Source organism: Alternaria postmessia (assembly GCF_024291825.1).
Source record: "Alternaria postmessia strain BMP 2775 chromosome Unknown scaffold_135, whole genome shotgun sequence".
In the NCBI taxonomy this organism is placed as follows: domain Eukaryota; kingdom Fungi; phylum Ascomycota; class Dothideomycetes; order Pleosporales; family Pleosporaceae; genus Alternaria; species Alternaria postmessia.
The window spans coordinates 15,510-36,144 of NW_026260208.1; the positions used below are offsets into that span (position 1 = coordinate 15,510).

At 52.5% G+C, this 20,635-nt stretch overlaps 7 protein-coding genes across 7 annotated transcripts; 3 read left to right on the forward strand and 4 right to left on the reverse strand.

Annotated features, from left to right (window-relative positions):
* Positions 1–82: 82 nt before the first annotated feature.
* Positions 83–3,049, forward strand: J4E82_010629 (uncharacterized protein; the record flags this gene model as incomplete). Its single annotated transcript, XM_051736840.1, has 5 exons — positions 83–281; positions 331–477; positions 531–1,172; positions 1,217–2,722; positions 2,775–3,049. 5 exons carry the CDS (start codon positions 83–85, stop codon positions 3,047–3,049), a joined length of 2,769 nt encoding a protein of 922 aa, XP_051583391.1.
* A 387-nt stretch (positions 3,050–3,436) lies between these two features.
* On the reverse strand, positions 3,437–4,320 carry J4E82_010630 (uncharacterized protein; the record flags this gene model as incomplete). The annotated part of the gene is made up of 2 exons (XM_051736841.1): positions 3,437–3,655; positions 3,709–4,320. The coding sequence occupies 2 exons, from the start codon at positions 4,318–4,320 to the stop codon at positions 3,437–3,439; spliced, it is 831 nt and encodes a 276-aa protein (XP_051583392.1).
* A 585-nt stretch (positions 4,321–4,905) lies between these two features.
* J4E82_010631 (uncharacterized protein) lies at positions 4,906–8,133 on the reverse strand (the record flags this gene model as incomplete). The annotated part of the gene is made up of 3 exons (XM_051736842.1): positions 4,906–5,292; positions 5,348–7,983; positions 8,127–8,133. The coding sequence occupies 3 exons, from the start codon at positions 8,131–8,133 to the stop codon at positions 4,906–4,908; spliced, it is 3,030 nt and encodes a 1,009-aa protein (XP_051583393.1).
* A 1,033-nt stretch (positions 8,134–9,166) lies between these two features.
* On the reverse strand, positions 9,167–11,147 carry GEM1 (ERMES complex Ca(2+)-binding regulatory GTPase gem1; the record flags this gene model as incomplete). Its single annotated transcript, XM_051736843.1, has 3 exons — positions 9,167–9,319; positions 9,368–11,085; positions 11,138–11,147. The coding sequence occupies 3 exons, from the start codon at positions 11,145–11,147 to the stop codon at positions 9,167–9,169; spliced, it is 1,881 nt and encodes a 626-aa protein (XP_051583394.1).
* Positions 11,148–11,796: 649 nt separating this feature from the next.
* Positions 11,797–13,480, forward strand: J4E82_010633 (uncharacterized protein; the record flags this gene model as incomplete). The annotated part of the gene is made up of 3 exons (XM_051736844.1): positions 11,797–11,801; positions 11,905–12,032; positions 12,087–13,480. 3 exons carry the CDS (start codon positions 11,797–11,799, stop codon positions 13,478–13,480), a joined length of 1,527 nt encoding a protein of 508 aa, XP_051583395.1.
* A 2,400-nt stretch (positions 13,481–15,880) lies between these two features.
* Positions 15,881–17,879, forward strand: J4E82_010634 (uncharacterized protein; the record flags this gene model as incomplete). Its single annotated transcript, XM_051736845.1, has 3 exons — positions 15,881–15,939; positions 15,994–16,137; positions 16,346–17,879. 3 exons carry the CDS (start codon positions 15,881–15,883, stop codon positions 17,877–17,879), a joined length of 1,737 nt encoding a protein of 578 aa, XP_051583396.1.
* Positions 17,880–19,215: 1,336 nt separating this feature from the next.
* Positions 19,216–20,515, reverse strand: J4E82_010635 (uncharacterized protein; the record flags this gene model as incomplete). The annotated part of the gene is made up of 2 exons (XM_051736846.1): positions 19,216–20,118; positions 20,183–20,515. The coding sequence occupies 2 exons, from the start codon at positions 20,513–20,515 to the stop codon at positions 19,216–19,218; spliced, it is 1,236 nt and encodes a 411-aa protein (XP_051583397.1).
* Between the last annotated feature and the right edge of the window lie 120 nt (positions 20,516–20,635).

Consider the following 20,635-nt stretch of genomic DNA (forward strand, 5'->3'; position numbering starts at 1 on the left):
GTGTCCTCGCTATTAACTTTGATACTACCTCCACTCACCCGTCCAACTGTATTACCAGAATCAATCACACAAGCTCGAAAGTATGGCAGGCGCCACTCGGGGTCGTACGCGCAATGGTGTAGTCAAACAGCCGCTCTCGTCCAGCGAGGATACACTTGCAGCCGCGCTCATGGAAGGAAACCCTCACATACCTCTGCGAGAACCAGAGCGTCTGTCTGACCGCGACGACGTATCGCGTCTGAGTGAGGGCCTGGAACCGCTGCATTTAGTTGGTCAGGACGGTAAGCTTCGTGTTGAAAAACTGTATCTAAGTGACTGACAAAAAATCAGATACCCCGCAAACTCCCAATGCACCCACCTCTAGTGAGATTGACCTGCTTGGTATCCACGTAAAGGATGCCATAGCAACCATCAGTCGGCTAGAAGGACTGGGCCTGCAGAGGTTAGAGATCCCTTTGCCGAAGTGCATTGTTTTGGGTAAGTTGTGTCGCATGGCGTTCGGCCTTTATCTTACTAACACGATTTTCAAGGCGAGCAATCCACAGGGAAATCATCAGTAATTGAAGCAATATCAGGCATCAAGACCCCTCGCTCGACCGATACGTGCACTAGGTGCCCGCTTTTCATCAAGTTGGAGTCTGCTGAGAACGCTCGTGCCGGCTGGAGCGCGACAGTCAGTCTGCGCCGAAGCTTTGGCTATGACAGTAAAAAGAGTCGAGGACATGACGGACGATTTCCAGGATGGGTGCAAATGCCCAAGCCTAGCGATACACACTTCGCATCCACAGAAGACCCCCGCCAACTCGAAGAGCTTATCGCACGCGCTCAGACAGCGATTATAAACCCTATGATGGATTACAACGTGTTCCTCAAGGCGCCCATTAGCGCGCTTGGAGACTATCACAGCTGTGAATTCAGTCCAAACGTCGTAGTCATCGCAATCTCACGTCCCGATCTTCCTGCACTGAGCTTTTATGACTTGCCGGGCATAATTGGCCAGGCAGAGTCTCCGGAAACAGGATTCCTAGTTGATTTTGTTCACGACCTAGTGACGGACTATGTCAAGGATCCGGAGGCCCTCATCCTAGTGACTTGCTCACTAGAGAACGACATCGCGAACTCGACTGCTGGTGGAATTGCGCGGAAACTCAACGCCACAGATCGGTGTGTTGGTAAGTATAATGCCTCCTGTTATCTTCGTCGCTAACATCTCTAGGTGTGCTCACCAAACCGGACCGCTTACCGGCAGGGTCCCGCTACGAGAAGCTTAAGGCAGTGTTTGACCAACAGCGCTTCGCACTGGGACATGGATACTTCGTCGTCAAGAACCTAGACCAAGGCGAGATTAACCAAGGTCTCACCCATCAGCAGGCTCGAATACGAGAGCAGGAATTCTTCTCCAACGGAGAGCCTTGGGCGACAGACTTTAGAGACTACCGTCATTGCTTTGGTACTCTGAACCTGCAACGATTTCTTTCTGGAAAGCTCGCGGAGCAAATTACTAAGAAGCTCCCCATAATCGACCAGGAGATCAATGCCAGGCTTGAACAGGTACTCACTGATCTTCAGCAATTTCCAGATCCACCAACTCACAATGCTGCCCGGATGATTACGGACGTTGTGCTCGACTTCTCGCAACATGTCCGCAGGGAAATAGAGGCTGAGTTTCCCTGTAAGACATGGCGCAACAATTGGAAGGCGCTACAGAAGTCATTCTTCGACGCTCTGGTAAGCATGAAGCCTACCATGTCTACGCGCGGAGATCGAGATGTGACTGTCTACATGGATGTGCTCAAAGCGCAACCTGGCAGCTCGGTCAGCAAAGCCATTGCTGTTGACGATGATGATGAAGAAGGAGGAGGAGATGAAGAAGATGCTCCTCTCAGCACACCAATGAGCATTAACCCCGAAACGCCCACGAAGAAGCGAAAGCTTGAGACTCCAGGTCCCTCGCCAGCGAAGATACCCAGCCGTCGAGGTCTACCAAAATCAGCGGGTCCAGGTTCAGACCTCAGTGAATTCAGGAAGAACTTTCCTCTCGACCAGGTCACACAACACCTCGCGGAAAATTCACAAAGCAGGATACCAGGACAGATTGAGCCTCGTGTTGTTGACAATATGATGCTCAGAACACTTGAACATTGGGAAAAGCCGCTTGATAACTTCTTCAACATGCTTGAAGGTCAGATTGCTGACCAGATCAAAGTATGGTTCCACAAGCACTTCTCTAAATATGAGGGATCGACTTTCTACCGAACTGCCTGGCAGATTGTTGACCAGATGGTAAGCCTCAACTTCAACCAGCAGCGCACTACAATGGCCGACGAGAGTCTCAATGACGAGAGGGAGGGACCTTACATCTTTCATGACGAGATCTTTGAACAGGAGAAGGAAGCTGTTCTAGATTGTTACCGCCAACATCGATTTAAGGCGCGCCTCCACATCTACAAGCGTGAAAGGCACCAGCAGATAGGTAGACCAGTCACTGCGCAAGAGGAAGAGAAGTTGAAGAAGGACGCTAGGGTAATGGAGGTATTAAACCATGAGCCATACGTGGTAGAGCTCAGTGTTGTAGCGCAAGTCACAACCTACTATATGCTAGCAGCGCGCCGTTTCCACGATGCCGTCTGCATGCGCATTGAGTCCAAATTCTTCAAGCAACTACGTACGCAGCTCCGTGATGAGCTTGAGAACGGACTGGGTCTCAATGACGGCAGCGAAGGTAAGATCCTGCTCCCTGTCCCGCTAAGCATCTTACTAACACCGTATTTCAGGTTATAACAACGCCGTTCGCCTCCTTGCTGAATCACCCCAGCGCTACAACCAACGCAAGGAACTAGTCGGTCAGCGAGACTCGCTTCTACAAGGTCAAAAGATCCTCCGAGACCTACAACAGAAGTACGCTGGCGACAACACCTCCTCCACCACCTCCGTTTCCAACGCCGGCTCTAGCACTTGCTACTCGAGTGCTTCCTTGGGCGGCGGCATGAATACTCCGCTGTCTGAAGAGATGGAAGATTGCGATATGACTGGACTTCCGCGCCGCTGATAAAGGGAATACTTTTTGATCAGAATACGAAACGCGCTTCTTGCGAGGCTGGTGAGGACCGGGTATAGCATGTGGAAAGATTTGTTCATTTTATGACTATACGCAAGAATTGTTCCAAGCGAAGCGTAGTTGCATAGCGCTATTATGACAGCTGCACTTGAGTATGCAAATGTCGGTCATGAATTAGCTGTAGAGCTTACTGCTTCCTAAGAGGAATGATATGAATGTCAACTTAGTTTTCACGTCATCCTAGATTTGCTAACCCCTGACGTGCATTCTAGTTGTAGGATTTTTACTACTTTGCCAACTCTAAATGTTTTGCAGTTAAGATATCTCTTCGGCGTTGCAACAAGCGTATGTGCTTCTACTATTCTACTTTCCACAAACCTATCTGTCTCCGTTGCCTTCAGCATTGCCATCCACGTCACCCCCATTACCCTCTCCGTTCTCTTTATCATCACTGTCTCCTCCCTCTTGTTCTGCATCCCCTCCTCGCATGTCCTGTTCACGCTGCCCAGTAGTAGCCAGCTCTCCATTCCGCGCTCCTCTTCGTTGTTCTTGTAAACGTCTTAGCAAGTAGTCAGTCCTTGCCGAGTATGTACCGTTCTACCAATCTTCCGATTTCCTCCCGTGTGCCTCCTTTTATCCCAGAATAGAACGAACTGCTCCTTCATCTTCTTGTTCATAGCTTTCGTCTGTTCCGACAGCTGCTGGAATTTAAGAAGAGTTGCTAATTCCCAAGTGTCGTCGCTGACGTGTTGGAGTTTGAGCGGCCCTGTCAGCCATGTCTCTTCAGTCAGGATGTCGTGAACGTGTTCGATGTTCCAGTTTTTCCTAATGGCCGCAAGTGCTTGTGCTCGTTGATGAGCCTCAGATGAAACAGGAGCAGTGGCAGGCTCAGTGGTATCCTCACCGTCGTCTCCGCTGTCACCTCCATTGCTGCTGATATTGGTATCAGTCTGCCTGTTCTCTTGCTCTCCGTCTATACCATCAAAGCCCTCGAGCTGGCGTACTAGACGGTCTTCTTCTTGCAATGCCTGAGGTACTTCTTGATCTAGCCCATCTGCCACCCCATCTGTTGATGCCTCATCCTCGACATCTTCCTGCTCTTCTTCGTCTGATAGAGGCTCTGTCATCGTCGAGTCTTCATCCGAATCTGCGTTCATGCCCCCTACTTTCGCTGCCTCATGATCATTCTCCTCCAGATCGTCCTGGCGTGTCTCGTGGCGTTGCTTGGACTCGCGGCGTTTGTTGTTTCCGGATTTCGACATTCTAAAGTTGTTATCCTTGGTGGCTTACTTGACTGTTATAAGAGCTTAGTGGACGAGTGAATGAACGAATAACCCTTACTCCGCTCTTATAAATACACTCCCACTACCCTATCTCTTTGCATCGTTTGCAACTCAGACAAACAAGGCTCTTTGTACTACCGTTTCTTGAAGACGCTAGAAGTATTACATTGGCAGGTATTGTACCTAGTAGAATAGAAGGCAAGAGGACCGGTGTGGCGCTGCTATCAGTGTACGTATGACATGGCTGTTAGTTTTGAACAAACTACATCAGATGTGATTCCCTATCTACATCTTGGCATCTTACGACCGTCAGACGTTGTCCCATCCCATCTCGTCACTGCCATCTATCTATTCTCAGCCAAATTCCCCAGACGCCCCAAATAATCCGGAGCGAGATTAGACAATAAAACGTACCAGCAGTAAATATACATTTGAAAGATAAGAGAAAAACGGTCCAGGAGCTAAACAGGGAAGATGGAATAGAAAGAAGCGTAGTTCAGATAGTGGAAAAGCCGGGGCTTAATAACCATGCTCGCCCTGTAGCTTTCGATGACACTACCAGTTCTACCACATATCATCATCAGCCCTCTGACTCTGATCAGAATCCGAATGATTAGCATAGCCCCCTCCTCCTTTGCCCGACTGACCCAGATAATTCTGTGTGTTTGCAACGCTATATCCACCGCTGCCTCCATTCGCACTATAATTAGAATGATGAGAATCGCGAGGATTCTGGTTATATTGATTACCCTGCGACGCGCCTCTTTGATGCTGTTGGTGCTGTTGTTGCTGGTGCTGTCCATTTTGTTGCTGATGTTGTAGCGCCCCGTTCGCTTGTTGTTGATGTACGCTTGGCCATTCATTGGATTTCTCTGATTGTTGCTCATGTTGCTGCTGCTGCTGCTGCTGCTGCTGCTGCTGCTGCTGCTGCTGCTGCTGCTGCTGCTGTTGCTGGTATCTTTGTTAGCATCTCTTCCGAATAAACTTGCTTTTAACGAGGACTTACCTGCTGGTATCGCTGATACTGAGCAAACTCCTCAGGCTGCGATTGCTGTTGTTGAGCTTGTTGAGCGGCTTGCTGCTGTTGCTGCTCCTTCTTCTGCTGCGCAGCTTGTTGCTGTTGCTGAGCCTGTTGAGCTTGCTTCGCTTGTTTGGAGTTACCAATGGAGATCTGCGGGTGCATTTGTTGGACTTTCGCGAGGTATGAGTACATGAAGTTGCTCAATAAGACCTGAGAATAGAGTTCGCGACGAGGGTTCGCGAGCTTGATGTGAGCCATGCGGTATATAGCACGTTCTTCGAGGATTGAGAATCGGGTCCAGTTGTAATCGATATCGGGCTTCAAGATGCGTGGCGGGGGCTCAGGCGATAGTCCGCGTGAGGCGTTCTTCTTGTGAGACGACTCCTTCTCGCCCTTCTTCTTTCCTCCTCCGAAGATAGAGGATAGTAGTCCAGGCTCCTTCTCTTTCTTGCCTTCGCTAGACGTCTTTCTGGCGCTCTCTTTCTTCCGCTCCTCTTCTAGCTTGATACTTTCTCGATCCAACACGACGCTTTCACGACCACGACCACCACCTTGTATCGACGTTTGCAGGAGGTCCAGTCTTGTATCATCGTGACCCTTTTCCTGAGGCTTGCTGAGCTTGTTCTTGACCTTCTTGTCTTTTTCTTTCTCTGCGTCTTTTCCACCCTTTTTGTCTTTTTCTTTTTCTTTATCACCGCCAAACCAACCCCAGCTCGTCTTCCTTGGGCCGCCTTCTGAGCTGTCTTTCTTGTCTTTGGATTTCCCGTCGGACTTCTTGTCTTCTGGCGCATTTGGGATAATGGACAACGAGTCTACTCTGTTGTTCTGGCCAGGCATCGCGGAAGGCTGGGCTACTAAATCATCAAAAGATTGCGCGGGCTTGATAGGGGAGTTCTGGGCGGCTTGTGCATGGCGATTTGGGCGACCTGCTTGAGGCTGAGGCTGGCGCTGTTGTTGCGGAGGCTGCTGCTGAGGCTGAGGATAATGACGGGGACCAGCAGGCTGTTGCTGGGATTGAGGCGGTGGCTGGCGGGAAGAGTGACGTTCCGGTAGCGTAAACTGAGGTGTCCTGTTCTGCTCCTGTGGCGGTGGTGTCTCGATGATTTGGGGTACCTGCTGTGGTGGAGGGGTATAGCCGGGCAAAGGTGCTGTCGTTCGACCGTTCGAGGCGATCCTCGAATGGAACTGCCGAGGCTGAGGCGAAGTTCGGTCCTGTGTCATAGGCTCAGTAGAAGCTGACCTGGGATGTTCCTCCGATGAGCCGGGTCTTTCTCCACCATAGCTGGGAGATGCTCGATTTGCTTGTGGCCGCGAGAAGTTGTTGGACGATCCCTCGAATGCGCCATTGACGGGTTCAGACTGAACGCGCGCAAGTCCTGGGAGAGGCGGGACTTCAGGTATGCTTTCAGTAGAATGTACAGGGGAGGTAGACGGCGAGTCTTCTGTATCAGTTTCTGCCTGTCGGCCAGAGACAAGCCGACGTGAGAGGGCCGGACCACCTTTGCGTAGACTGCCTCGCCTATAAGTAGTATGTGTTGACCTCTTCAGCGTCCCCAAACCACGCATTTTACTGCCTGGTACGATTGGCATCCCATCTACACCCTCCTCCCCTTCTCCAGCAATAGCCTTGTGGTCGATGCTCATACGTCTTATCAAGGCCACCGGGTCCTCCTGTATGTGCTCGAGCTCTTGAAGATTGGACAGGCCGCCGCTGGACTGCGTACCGGAGCGTTTCCGTTCCAGCCTCTCAGCACCATCTTTGTAGCCACTACCGGTATCGATTTGCCTGGAAAGCATAGACTTCTTGCGCCGTAAACCTCCACCTGAGCCCTGACGTCCCATGGCACCGTCGGGCGATAGTGAATCCGAGTCTCCTGAACGTCGTCTCGTCCTGTCGATCTTGTCCTCGATAAAAGTCTTGAATTCCATAGGGGCTAGTTCGGGGTGCAAACGTGCGGGCACCCAGAACAGTTTTGATTCATCTTCCTCAGACACGGCGGGAGGAGAGGGCGGTGAGTTGGCGGATTGGAACGAAGGTAGATCAGGATCGGCATTGTTAACGCCCATTGACATCCTCCGTATGGCCTGCAGGTTGCTCAATTCCTGGGCAAGACCTGCAGGGCTGTTTTCGTAGTCGAGGTTGTTGAGCGGGAACTGGTGCGACGCCGTGTTGGAGTTTGAGCGAGACAGCGGAGGGGATATCTCGCCGCCATTTGAGGGGTTTCGGCCGATAGAAGCCCGCTTCTGGGGCATGTTGGTGCTGCCATTTGGGCTCGTCGGCGTTGCTGGCTTCTCGAAGGACAGCTGGGGACGCAGCGGGGATCTTGCGGGCGGAGCGCTGGGGAAGGGGTCAAAGGCCTCGAAGGCGCCAAAGGACTGGATCGAGTCGCCGTTGGGGCTGGGAATGAAGCTTAGGGGTCGCAGGCTGCGTCGGTTCGACTCGGTGTCGCTATCTCCGCCGTACATGTCACCTATGGCCTCTGTGACGTGGTGGCTGTCATCGCTGATGGATATCTGCGGCGCATGCCCCCGACGGGGAGGGTTTCGCATTTGATATAGCCGGTCTAGCTCTCGTGCTCGGTCGGTTGCCTGTGGGGTACGAGACTTGGTCAGCTTGGGGGCTCCTTGGAGGTTGGGTTGGCGCCGCGGGCGTTTGCCGGGAGAATGCCGCAGAGAAACCAAACAATGGTGGTTCCCTGGCAGTCTTCCTACTCCCACCCAGTATGCGCCTGCACGCGGGCTTCAGGACATGCGCGAGGCCAACTCACCATTTGCGAGGAATGCGGAGGTGCGGGTTGGCACAATTGCCACGGCTTGCTTAGGGCGCCGAGGCTCGTGGATCATCCAAGGGCGGGCGGCTGGCGGGCGAGAGGGCTTTGACATGCAGCGTAGGATTAACAATGAAAGCGACCATTACAACAGGAAGAGAGAATGCGTAGAGGTGCTGCTTGACAACTGCAAGCACCGTGTCTAGGGACTAACGCGGAACCTCACTAGCCTCAAGTCAGCCCGAGAGGACGCACGAGTCGGGCGCGACCAGCACTCCGCCACAAAAAGGGAGCATCACCATTGGAACATGTGTTTCTGAGCCCAGCAGCCGCCCTCATCCAAACTGCTTGGACCACCATGCCACTTTAACCCGCCCTGTTGAGTTGGGAACATGTACATCAGGGTCTGGTCAAAAAAGAAGAATGGACCGTTTCAACGTTCTACGACAAAAACAATCCCTACACCAGCGTCCTCAGGCTTCTTGCAGCAAGCAAGCAAGCAGGCAGGCAAGCAAATGCCCAGGTTGCAACTACCCGCGATACCATGCGTGGCGACAGACAATAATAGCCGTCTCAGACTACTCGCAGATCCCCGGGGTATTGTCAGGCTACCAGCCTATGTAACTTGTAGCAGAGAGCTCCTAGCCCACACCATTGTCAAGCGAGCTGTCACTATACACATCGCCTCCGACACTACTTACCCACCATCGTGATCCTATGCTAATTCACCGATATCATCTATCCACATATGGCCGCCTAACCCGCCAGGCCGTAGCGCCAGGGGTAAATGTCCCTGCGTCTATTCATTCGCTCGTGCCACTGAGACTTGTCTGCTGTACAACGCAGCCGCCGCACGCCAAGGTGATGTCATGCTTAAGCGCTGACCCTCCGCCATTATCGTGAATATCGCATTGCCATCATTTCCGAGAAGGGTGTGTTTTTGAATTGCGACAAGTCTAGTTAGGGGTAGAAGTGGTGTGCTGCCATGGTATATACAAGAAGCAAACAATTCAAATTCATGCCTTGGCCCCTAGCCTCAGGAGGACGCGCTGCTGCGTCTCCAGACGAACATGGCGCAACCTACTGCACAGGTAACGGCACCGAGCGCTAAGTAAAGGTTGAGATAGTCATATTCGTCTTCTTCCTGTTTGGGAAAAGCCGTCGATGGATAGGTAGCGCTTTCGGCTAGCTATACGACGTTAGCTCAGCGAGGTAAACTTACGGGAGTAGTACTTACGTGGACGAACAGCTCCGAGATACTGTTCCACGTCGTGCTGACGTGTAGAGGCGGCGCCATCCTCAGAGCGCTGGTGTATTCGTCGGGCTGTTGCTCGCACCGCTGCATCGTCTTGTCCCGATCTGCCTTCAGGGCTGTATATACCGCTGGTAGTTGATCAAGGTGAGGATACTTTTTCCGCAACTCGACGATATGCGCAAAGCTAGTGGGATCGCTCGAATCGTATGTGTAGCACAACAAATCACACGCATCTAGCTTGGCCTGGTTTTCTAGAATCGCGGGTTCGAGTTCGCCGAGCTCCTCTAGAATCAAATAGCATTGTTTACCGCCTTTGAGTTCAACGCTATTGACAGCTGAGCGCGGTTTTATGGTGGGATGGTACGTGTGGCTGAACGGTCGTTGAAGGAAAGCAGACAGCAATGAGCTCTTTCCACTCCCACTCGACCCAAGCACGTAACACAAGAAGACGTTACGTTCGACTCGTCCAGGCTTCTTCCTTCGTTTCCTCGCTTTGGTCACTTTAAGTGCGCTGGTCGTCCCCCCACGTTCGCCGCTTTCAAATCCGAGATATGCTAGGTACGCGAGAGTCGTTTTGGGTTCTTCAAAAGTAGTCATGCTCCACTGCGCGAGCCAACCTTGTAGCGTGATGTACCCTGCTTCGTTGCGCACTGTACACGACGGGAATGCAGAGTCTACCCATGATGTTGGCATGCCTGGGGTGGGTGCGAACAGATTGGCAAGCTCTCTATCATTGAGTCCTCCGTCATTATCCATATCGAACTTCAAAAATAGGTCCACAAAGAAGCGGTAGCCAGCGGGGCTCAACTCGGCCGATGAGAATTGAGGAACATCAAACTTGGGGTGGAGGAACGTGTCCTGGAGACTGAGACTATCAGTGTAGTGGAACTTCCTCAGTATAATCCAGATGGTTTCGTGCCGACCCTTCTCCGCAAAGATTTTGTTCAACAGCAGGAAGCCTTTCTCGTCCATGCCATATTCGCCGGTCAGACCAGGAGCAAACCGCTCCATCGACCTCTTTATGTTTGCCAGGTCATCGTCGCCCAGTGGCTTCTCGAAGCATTTGATCTGAAAGTCGTGTATCTCCTGGTCATTCCAATATCCGTCCTTGTCTGTGTCGCATAGATGGAAGACGCGCTGTAATGCAGAGATAGCCGCCGGCTTCAGTACATTCTCTTTGGAGTCGTACAGGGGTGCTATCGGGTGGGTGACGGCCTTTTGACAGAGGAAGAAGACCTCGTTGATGTTGTGGTGGTCTTTGGCGCTCGTCCGTATGCAGGAGTCGATTTCCTTGAACTCATTCATGACTGGCAGCATCTCCTCCGACACTACTTGCGACGTCGTGCCGTTTGAAGCGATATCGGATTTGTTCGCGCATAGCACCACTGGCACGTTGACGCCCAGCGAGCGGAAGTAGGGCATCCAAAACAAGGCAACCCTCTCATAGCTGTAATGGTCCGAGTATACAAGGAGGATTACGTTGGATTTTCGGAGTTCTGTACGGAGAGTGTGTCGTTCGTGGGGGAGGGCGGAAGTATCGACGATGGTGGTGGTGACATTGTCAGGCGTTCCGAGCGTGGGCGGTAGGGTGACCTGTGGTAGGACGGGTTGGATCTTGGCTGTGACGAAGACATCCTTGACGAGAGACGTGATGATGGAGCTCTTGCCGACACCATCGTCGCCGCAAAGACAGATCCGTACTGTGCGTGTTAGTTGGCGTAGACGTGTAATCGGGAGGGGAACTCCACATACCGGTCGCCATTTCCCTGCCGCGTGTTATTGCATCGTGAGGCGGGCTGGTCGCTGTGAGGGAGGTGATGCAGGGGAGACTCTCTAGACTCGGCTCTGGCTGTCGTCTAGAATTGTGGAACGTTGTGCATCTCAATCCAATTACTCCGGTGGTCAGAGCAATGCACCAGTGGCTCCAGTGCTGTCAAAAGGCTTGGCACACGTGGGAGACGATCGCAGCTTCCCCGCCAGCGGGCCCCGCAAGATTGGTCGCTGGGAAGGTGCGATGCCTGCTCGACCGTTGGAAGGCGGCCCTGCAGATGGACCGAACCCATGTCGAAGCATCTCCACCAACGAACAACGGGATGAAAGCTGCCACTTTGAACATTCTTGACCTGTGCACGGAGCCGTAAGGCGTCCGTCTCCGCTTTCCACTTCCCCAGTTCCCTCCCGCTGGTTCCATGGCCCGCGCTTCCATCCCAGCACCCAGCTACTGCCGCGGCCACAAGCTTCCTTCTCCGCGCGCTCAAATTGACGTATCCTGCCTCTCCCGGCCAGTACTAATGTCTTAATCTACCCTGTCGTCTCTAGCCAGGCACCACTCCAGGGACTCCACCAGCCCGGATCAATCCGATTCACCGATTCACAGCCGTTAGCTCGCGACCGATTACACTGCAGCAGCTATGTTGTGAGTACCTGTCCTATCTACGTGCTGACCGCCAGTCGCCCACCAATCGCAGCCCTATCATGCTCCACCACCCGCATGTGAAGCTTGACTGATCAGTGTACAGCGTCCTCCCTCCTCCACCGCGCTATCCCGTCGGAGGCTACCCGGGCGCGCAGCCGGGCCAGCTTATCGAGACCAACAACAGCATCACCCATCCCACCGGGCCTGAATATCAGCTCGTCGTGGGAGAAGGTAATTCATGAGCCCCTAGCCCTGTCCTTACTGTCTTCACTAACGCTATGAAAGGTACCTATGTGCTGCGCGACGACCTCCACCTAGCCACGCCCCCGCCGCATCCTTCAGAGGCCCCCGTTCACAACCCAAACCCCCTTGCGACCACGATATCTCCGCCGACATGTGGTACCAAGCTGTCGCTGGTTGCCCTTGCGCCCCGCCAACCTTCGCAATCCCAGCTCTATAGATTCGGCACGCGCACGAGCACCCGATCGCAAGTTCCTCCAAGCATACAGGAGTCGCCGCACGAAACGAACAGCCAAACAAGCGATGTTGGTTCATATGGCGCTAATGGCATCGCATCCTCGCCGCTGGATGGTCTGAACACACCAGTATTCGGAGAGGGCAATACGGCGCTGACGGTGATCAATGGCAAGGACTCCAAGGATCCTACCAAGAGGCGGAAACCGAAGAGCAATATTGTTAAGAGCAATTCATCCTTCGTATCCAGAGTTATCCCGCACGAGGCTCTGACAAAGCGATTACAAGAGCACAACCCCAACGGTCTGTACGCTTTCGCAAACATCAATCGCGCATTCCAGTGGCTGGACTTGACATCGCCTACAAAGGAAGAGCACATGACCAAAATCCTCTTCACCAAGGCGCATGCACTGTGTCATGACATAAACCAGATCACAAAAGGGCCAAATCATCTTGACATCATCATGGGTTTCTCAACAGGCGACATAATATGGTACGAGCCAATGTCGCAAAAATACGCGCGCATCAACAAGAACGGCGTCATCAACGCGACAGCTGTTTCGGACATACGGTGGTTACCCAATAGCGAGAACCTGTTCCTAGCAGCGCATATGGATGGAAGCCTGGTAGTGTACGACAAGGAAAAAGAGGACGCTGTGTTCGTGCCTGAGGAAATCACATCGCCTAGTGAGAACGGACTGACTGATGGGGAGAAGAAACTGAAAGCTCTTTTGACCATCAAGAAGTCTGTCAACTCTAAGAACCAAAGAACAAACCCTGTGTCCTACTGGCAAGTCTCAAGGTCCAAGGTCAATGCTTTCGAGTTCTCGCCCGACCGACGTCATCTGGCTGTTGTGTCCGAGGATGGGTCCTTCAGAATTATGGATTTCCTTCGCGAGAAGCTGCTCCACCACTACATGAGCTATTATGGTGGCATGATGTGCGTCTGCTGGTCGCCCGACGGCCGCTATGTCGTCACAGGAGGGCAGGATGACCTCGTCTCCATATGGTCTCTAGAGGACAGCATGTTGGTAGCACGCTGCCAAGGTCACAACTCATGGGTGACTGCAGTGCAATTCGATCCATGGCGATGCGACGAGCGCAACTACCGAATTGGCAGTGTAGGAGAGGACTGTCGCTTGCTGCTGTGGGACTTCAGTGTCGGCATGCTGCACAGGCCGCGCGCCGTGAGTCCAAATTCTTGAATGCGAAAGAAGTCGCGGCTGACGTTGACTTAGGCATCTGTGCGACAGCGTGGTAGTATCGCGTCGTCGAACCTCAAGATGCAGCGCACCCAGACAGGAAGCTCGGTCAATAGACTGAGATCGAATTCTAACCTTACATCGGGCAGCATATTGGATGAAGAAGAAGTAGTGCATCCCGTGGAGCCTCGGGCACGCACGGCCATGCTACCTCCAGTGCTGGTAAGTACCTCTTGTCTGAAACCTCAACATCAAAATTCTAATCGCCATTACCCGTAGGCAAAATCCGTCCATGAGCACCCACTGTGCTGGCTAGGCTTCGAAGAGGACTGCATCCTAACATCATGTAAAAACGGTGAGTGGCATCAGCAAAGTTTTCGTCTCAATCACCTCATATCCACCCGTTACGCGCACGTTGTACCTTAGAACGATGTGATCTGCGATAAGGGCGGCTTTTACTGCGCCGCTGTGGCCGTGCGCAGGAACACCCGTCTTGTCTAGTGCCACCCAGGGATCCGCCCACGCATTTGTTGAGTTCTCGATGGGCAAAAAATGAGAGATAAGGAAGTGGACCGCTGACAGTTTGAATTGCAGGCCACATCAGGACTTGGGACCGACCGAAAGAAGGCGCTGGGAATGACGACAGCAGTACGTCTGCGAGCGCAAACGGAAACCATGCTTAGGACGAGGTATTCGGATCTGCGTAAGACGTCGTCGCACGATTGAGTTGGACAATGGTGGTGATGGTTGGATCGGAGGTCTTGGTAGGTGCTCTTGGTTTAGGAGCAGAGCGATTGACCTCCGATATGTTCCGATGTCTGACATGTGCAAGACGTTCAGCCCTATGGAATATGCACGTTTACGTGCATGCGCGCGAAGGAGCCTTTTGTTCTAGAACCACGGGTACAGCAGTACTCCATTGTTACAACGTCGCAAAATCAAGTTTCCTTATCTCCACCATGCAACATGGTGTGAAAATCACGACAGTGCGACAGTGTTTCCGGCCGGTAACTAACATGTCTCTTACGACCACGACTTCCTAGGTCAGTGGATACTCACGGCGCGCGTGCGGGAATTTGTAGCGGTAGCCGCATCGCTTCTCTCAACTGTGGGCCTGTACAGTGTACGTAGCTCTGATGAGGCTCTGCTGATACCCACAGTTGCGGCAATGCAGGTCTAGCCGCAGATTTTCCTGACCGTGCCCGCTCGGACCGAGATTAAGGTATAGAGTGAGTGCATATCGCGGGCTTGTTGGAGAGGCTGGTGCCGGTTTCATCGTGGCGGTAAAACGGTGACGGCGTGACCGGACAGTCATTGTGTTGAGATGAAGTCAGCGTGACATGTGAAGGCTGCAGAAAGATTGTGCAAGCGTTGATAGCATAGCAAACTTTGATAGTGAAACCCCTCACCAACGACACGCAACGCTCTCACATGTACAGCCCTAATGCTTCCGTGTCAGGCCACCTTGGTTCGAGCAGTTTGGACTGGTTGACGATGGACATTTTGACGTGCAACCGGCGAGGTGCATCGCAGCTCACCATCGTTTCGAAATTTCCCTTGCAGGTTGGCCGATGCAAGATGGCGGCGGCCATTCCATGTGTGGCGCAATCGCTAACATAGAAACCCTAGAAGCCCTGGCGGTACCACAGATCTTCGGGAGAGCCGCAAGCAAAACACTGGATACGTCTCCATGACTCCTCCCTTGTAGCACATGCAGTAGGCGTTGGGTTGCTGAGCGGGCTGTACAACATGTCCGAGTTCTGCGCCGAATGATCCCCAGAGAGCGCGCAGTCCCTCTGAAGGTTACTCACATCAATCGAAAAGAGGCTTGCGTTGCTATCGCCGCCGTTCGCGGGAGGCTTATCGGAACACCTTCTTTGACGCCCCCTGCTCTGCCAATGCGACGCCTAATCGCCGCCAGAAAATTCTAAGACAAGTGAGAGAAGCGCGCTAAACTAGAGACAATGATGCGAGCAGCTACAGGCCGTCTCCACTTATGCCCATGAGCTCATCAGGGTGCAGCTGCTTGGGCAGGCAGGCCGCCCTTGCCCGCATATCCCACGCTTTCTGGTATATCTAACGCGGTTCCAACACGCGGCCGCGCTGAGCAAAGCCCTTACCTTACTCTGCATATCCTTGACGGGTGTTCCTTCCGTCGAATGACACAAGTCCTACACCTACTTTAAACCCTACTTCCCACCCACGCTTCTTCTCAGCCCCAATCCAGCTTGCTCACATTCGCATACCATACGAGCTGCCCCTACCAATTGTTACCCATCCTTACGTCAGCCTGCGACTAGACCCAGCTGATACTTATCTGCTGGCCTTCCGCCTTTTCGACTCGAAGAGTGTTATGCTGGTTGTGTTTCTCTTGTAATTTTCCAACTTGACCCTCGTTACATCATGCCTCGCCCAGGTGTCGGGGTATTCGGCAGAAACGCCGCGCCTACCCTCGAGATCAAGTACGCTCTACCTACTGTCCAACCCCACCATGGCGAAAATTAACAATTTCTCAGGCCTGAGTCGCCTTTCGTTGTCTTCTATGGAGAGTCTTCCGAGTCGCATGAGACGGAGTTGAGGGGAAAGCTGGTTCTGAACAACCCAGAGTCCATGTCAGTGAGGAGCTTGCGAATCACACTCACAGGCACCCGCAAAGTCTCGTACGGTAACACCCCTTTCTACGAACAGGATCGCTTTTATGAATTATACCACCAAATACCAAAGACCGCCCGGAAGGTATTCGTTAGGTGTTTTGCTTGCGAAGGCTTAAGACTGATGATAGCGTACCTTGGGTGGGCTTCGGTTTTGTGTGCAACTTCTGAAGACGAACGCCCTTTGCACGATCGCATGCTAATTCTCTGCAAACAGATGGCATTTGACCAACACCGTAAGCCCGCAGCCTATCACCCAAAAGACCAACTTCCTCGTCGAAGAACTCCATCTATTTCCCGTCGACATCGGCAGCAAGACCAAAGCGCACAAACTCAATGCTGGATACCATGAGTGGGATTTCAAGTTCAAGATGCCTGCCAACCTCGACCAGAGCGTTGAGGGTCTACCGACAAACTGGGTGGTTTACAGCCTAAAGGCCCACGTGGATAGAGGGTACATGAGCAAGCAGCTCAGTGCTACGGCGCACATCCGCGTCATACGCACGCTCGGACGCGACATGCTCGAATCCATGCCCATGGAGCAAATCAACGAGGATATCTGGGCCAACAAATTGGCATACAAGATTACTGTTCCACAGAAGAACTACATTGTCGGAACGTCCATAACGGCTGATTTCGTGTTGATTCCCCTGCGCAAGGGTGTGGAGATCTCAACAATCAAGATGGAGCTGATAGAGTCACGGCAATTATTTGCCGACTACGCTGGTCGCCGGATAAGTCACCAGAACGACATGCAAGTTGCGGTGACCGAAGGCGATATGCCAGAGAACTCGGCGCGCAGGGTCCCAGACGGAACAGAAGACACAGATGCGCTATTTGACGAATCGCATCGCTTCTCCATGACTCTCGATCTGCCAAAATCGCTCAAGAACTGCCGGCAATCAGTGGACACCGAGAACATACGGCTAACGCACAAGCTGCGGTTATACGTGAACCTCAAGAACCCAGAAGGTCACACTAGTCAACTGCTGGTCAAGAACCATGTGCACCTCTTCATTTCCCCGAACCTGCCTCCGAACGAAGACCAGAGTGTGATAGTTGACCAGGCTCTCCTGAACGAGCAAGCGATACAGGACGAGGTCAACCAGAATGCGCCTCCTACATATGGCCTGCATCAACTGGATTCTCTATACAACGACATTGATCCATCCGGCTTCATGACCCCTGGTGGGATGCACAGCATGATGAACAGTGGCGCCAACACACCCTTTTATGCGCAAAGTCGCCGCGGCTCATCTGAGAATCTCACATCTCTGGATGCAGCCCTCCACCAACCTGGTGGCGGCGCATCAGCAGCAGCTCTGCAACACCGCCTCGCAAACCTTAGCATGGATCACAGCGACCGCCCCAATCGCTTCCAGCCTACTCGTCAACACTCGTCTGGCGATAGTACACCAGCACACGACAGCGAGCAGGCTTACTTCGACCTCCCGCCATCGAACTACGATATGGACGCTCTGGCCCGCACTCCCAGCTACAACACGGCTGTGCGTACGCCTGCTGGTTCCAGGACCCCTGGCGGCATGGACATGGATCTGCCGAGCTACGAGATTGCTACCTCAAGGCCTAGCTCTCCGTCCAGGAGTCGTGGTAGTAGAGGTACGACGCCTAGTCCGGCAAGAAGTCTGGATACGCTGAACGAGGAGACCTATCGCAATACACAGATGAACAGCAGGAGGCAGAGTCCCAGGGATGGGAGCCCCATCAGGACTAGCGATGATGGAAGGTAACATACTCTTCCATCTTGTTGCAGACTTCTTCACCATTTCTATGTTGTCTTCATGGTTCAGTTTGAGGAACATGATTTAATACCCGGTTCGCTGTGTAGCAGTCGATCCACTACTCCACTCACACCAACAACCCCCGCTTCGTCGTCATCGTCGTCAAACGGTTCGCTACATATACCCCGTACCTCGCCATCAGCGACAAGTCCGTCGAGATTCCTGTCTCCAACTTCGGCATCACGAAGTCGCTGTAAGAGGAACAGCAAAAACGGGCTTTTGCAAGTTCCAAAGCCAGTGAAGATACGGGAGCGTTCTCCACTAAGAACAGAGACGTTGTCAGCGACGAACATCTCTGAAGCTCGTTGAGGGGGTTGTCCTTCTGCTCTACTCTTTTTATTTTCTAGTCTCATGGTCACGATCATGGTTATCACGATAGCATTGGTGCATTTTCTTTCTTTCGACATTGTATAGATATAGATATAGACATTTCTTTGGCTTCACCACTCATGGTTGGATTAGGTTAGGCGGATATCAGGATAGAGGAAGCAATACCCCACGCGCATAGTTGTCATTACTGGTAGCTTAATACCAAACTATCGTCATTGTGTTCAAACTACCCTTGCTGCATCTGCATCTGCATCTGCATGTGTCACCTAGAATTTGTTTTGCAAGTGACCTTGACTGAGCCTGACTCATGCCTTACATGCAGGGAATCTCCGTGCGACATCCATCGTGTCTTCTGTATACCTCAATTGAATGAATAACATGATGATCACGCGCAGACTACTGTAGTTTCTCCACCTCTCAGGTCCTAAGCTACAAGCCTCCGTAAACGGCGGATATCGGTAAAACACCGGGATAATCGGGCAGATGGCCGGAAGATATCCATGTCTGTAGACTAACCTTGATTTGGCAGAGCATCCGCATCTTCACCCAATGACCCCGCCAATAAGTCCTTCTAGAACGCGTAGTCTGACCTGAGTCGGGTTTGATACAGATCTTTCGGTTCGTTTTGTCCGTATCCCGTATTAGGGTACCAGATGTATCGACTATGCGTGGTTTATGCAGGGGCTTTGTACCGTACTGAGGCCTAACTAACCACATAGTCTCGCCCTGCGAACGATGGAATAAACTGCCACTTGCGATCGGCGTAAGGTCCTGCGGATTGACATGGTAACTTATCCCGTCTGAGTAGGACGCCAGGGCGTGGGGGTTGGTTGCCTAGCATCACAAGAACATTTACTCTATCACACATCGCACCACCAAAACCATCATTCATTACAACATCTCCATGTATCTATGCACTATACCCCCAACACGAATCCTATGTTCCCTTCACCAACTAACTCGGGTAATGTTCAAACAAGAACCCCGCTGCCATCTCCGTATTTCCATCCGTAGCATTCAATGCTGCAATAGCCTCTTGACGCGAAAACCCCAACACCACCAACTTGCCTATCTCTTCGTCTGGCCAAGCTGCTCTGGCAGTAGGAAGGTTACTCACCATGCTACGGATCTGATCAGCTGTGACACCTTGCAATGGTCTTTGCCCTGTGTTGTTTTCTTCTTCTGTGCGCAACACCCTGCCCAGCGCCTTGACCCATCCAGCCTGCACGGTATCGTTATCCAGTTCCAGACTCGAAACGTGAACAAGATCTTCCTCGCAATCTCCAGCATTAAAGTATTCCCATCCCATCACACCCCCAAAGCCTTTGCCAGTATTCCCGTACTTTTGCCGTAATCTCTTGCAATTATCTGCTAGTTTCTGTATATTAACGTGTCCGGCCCCATTTCCAGGATTTGTGACAACACCCAGAACCACCTTTTCTGGCTTCCAGCCCGCCGCTACAATTGCATCATACCACTCTGTCCTTCCTGCATCGCCCCAGCCACAATAAAACTGTGTGTTATACCAACTGATCTCTTTACCAAAAACACTGCACTCCAGCTCTGGATAGCTGAACCCGCTGAGGTGCGGTAAAGTGGGGTGTAGAGGATTGGGGCTCGGTCCCGATGCGAGCATGGGGCGGGGAGGGCGAAGGTGCGCGGGGATGTTGGGGTCGGGAATAAGGGCCGTGGCCACGGGAGCTAGAGTTATGACGAACTCGGGACCGAAGTCGGTGCGCAGGCGGGATATAAGGCGCGTGATGGTGGATAAGGTGGTTTCTTCTTCGACGTCGAGGTCGAGGCCTGAGAGGGAGTAACGGCGTATCAGGTCGCGGAGGGGCGAGTAGTATGCTTCGAACTGATACCTTCGTTAGCATCCATGTACTGTAGCATGATATGGGTTCGCAGGTGTTGTGTCGTACATTCTCTTCCTCTCCACTAAGCTTCTCGAAGCTGCCCTTTGCTGCTCCTCCCAGCATACCCAGCACCTTGACCCCGCTACCTTGTAGCCAATTCACTTCACCCCATAGCTGGTCGTACCTCTTGTCATCAGGGCCGTGATCGTTCAGCGTTATGTTTCCCGGGCCGTCGTTAAGGTGGATGGCCGCAATAATCACATGCGTGATACCGGTGTTGTTGGTGAGCAGCGGAAGCAGCGAGTGGTAGTTGCCGTTGGAGTCGTGGTAAGTCTGGTGGTAAACGATAAGCCGTGGGCCTGTAGATACGGGAAGCAATTTCGGAGTGGCAGAAGTCATTATGCTCAATAACTAGAAAGCAAGTGTGGTGAGGAGACCGTAAAGTCAGGGACCTGCACATGTGGTACGTGGACGCGTTCCTGCATTCAACACGAGTCCCGTAGGGCTGAGGTGGGGCAT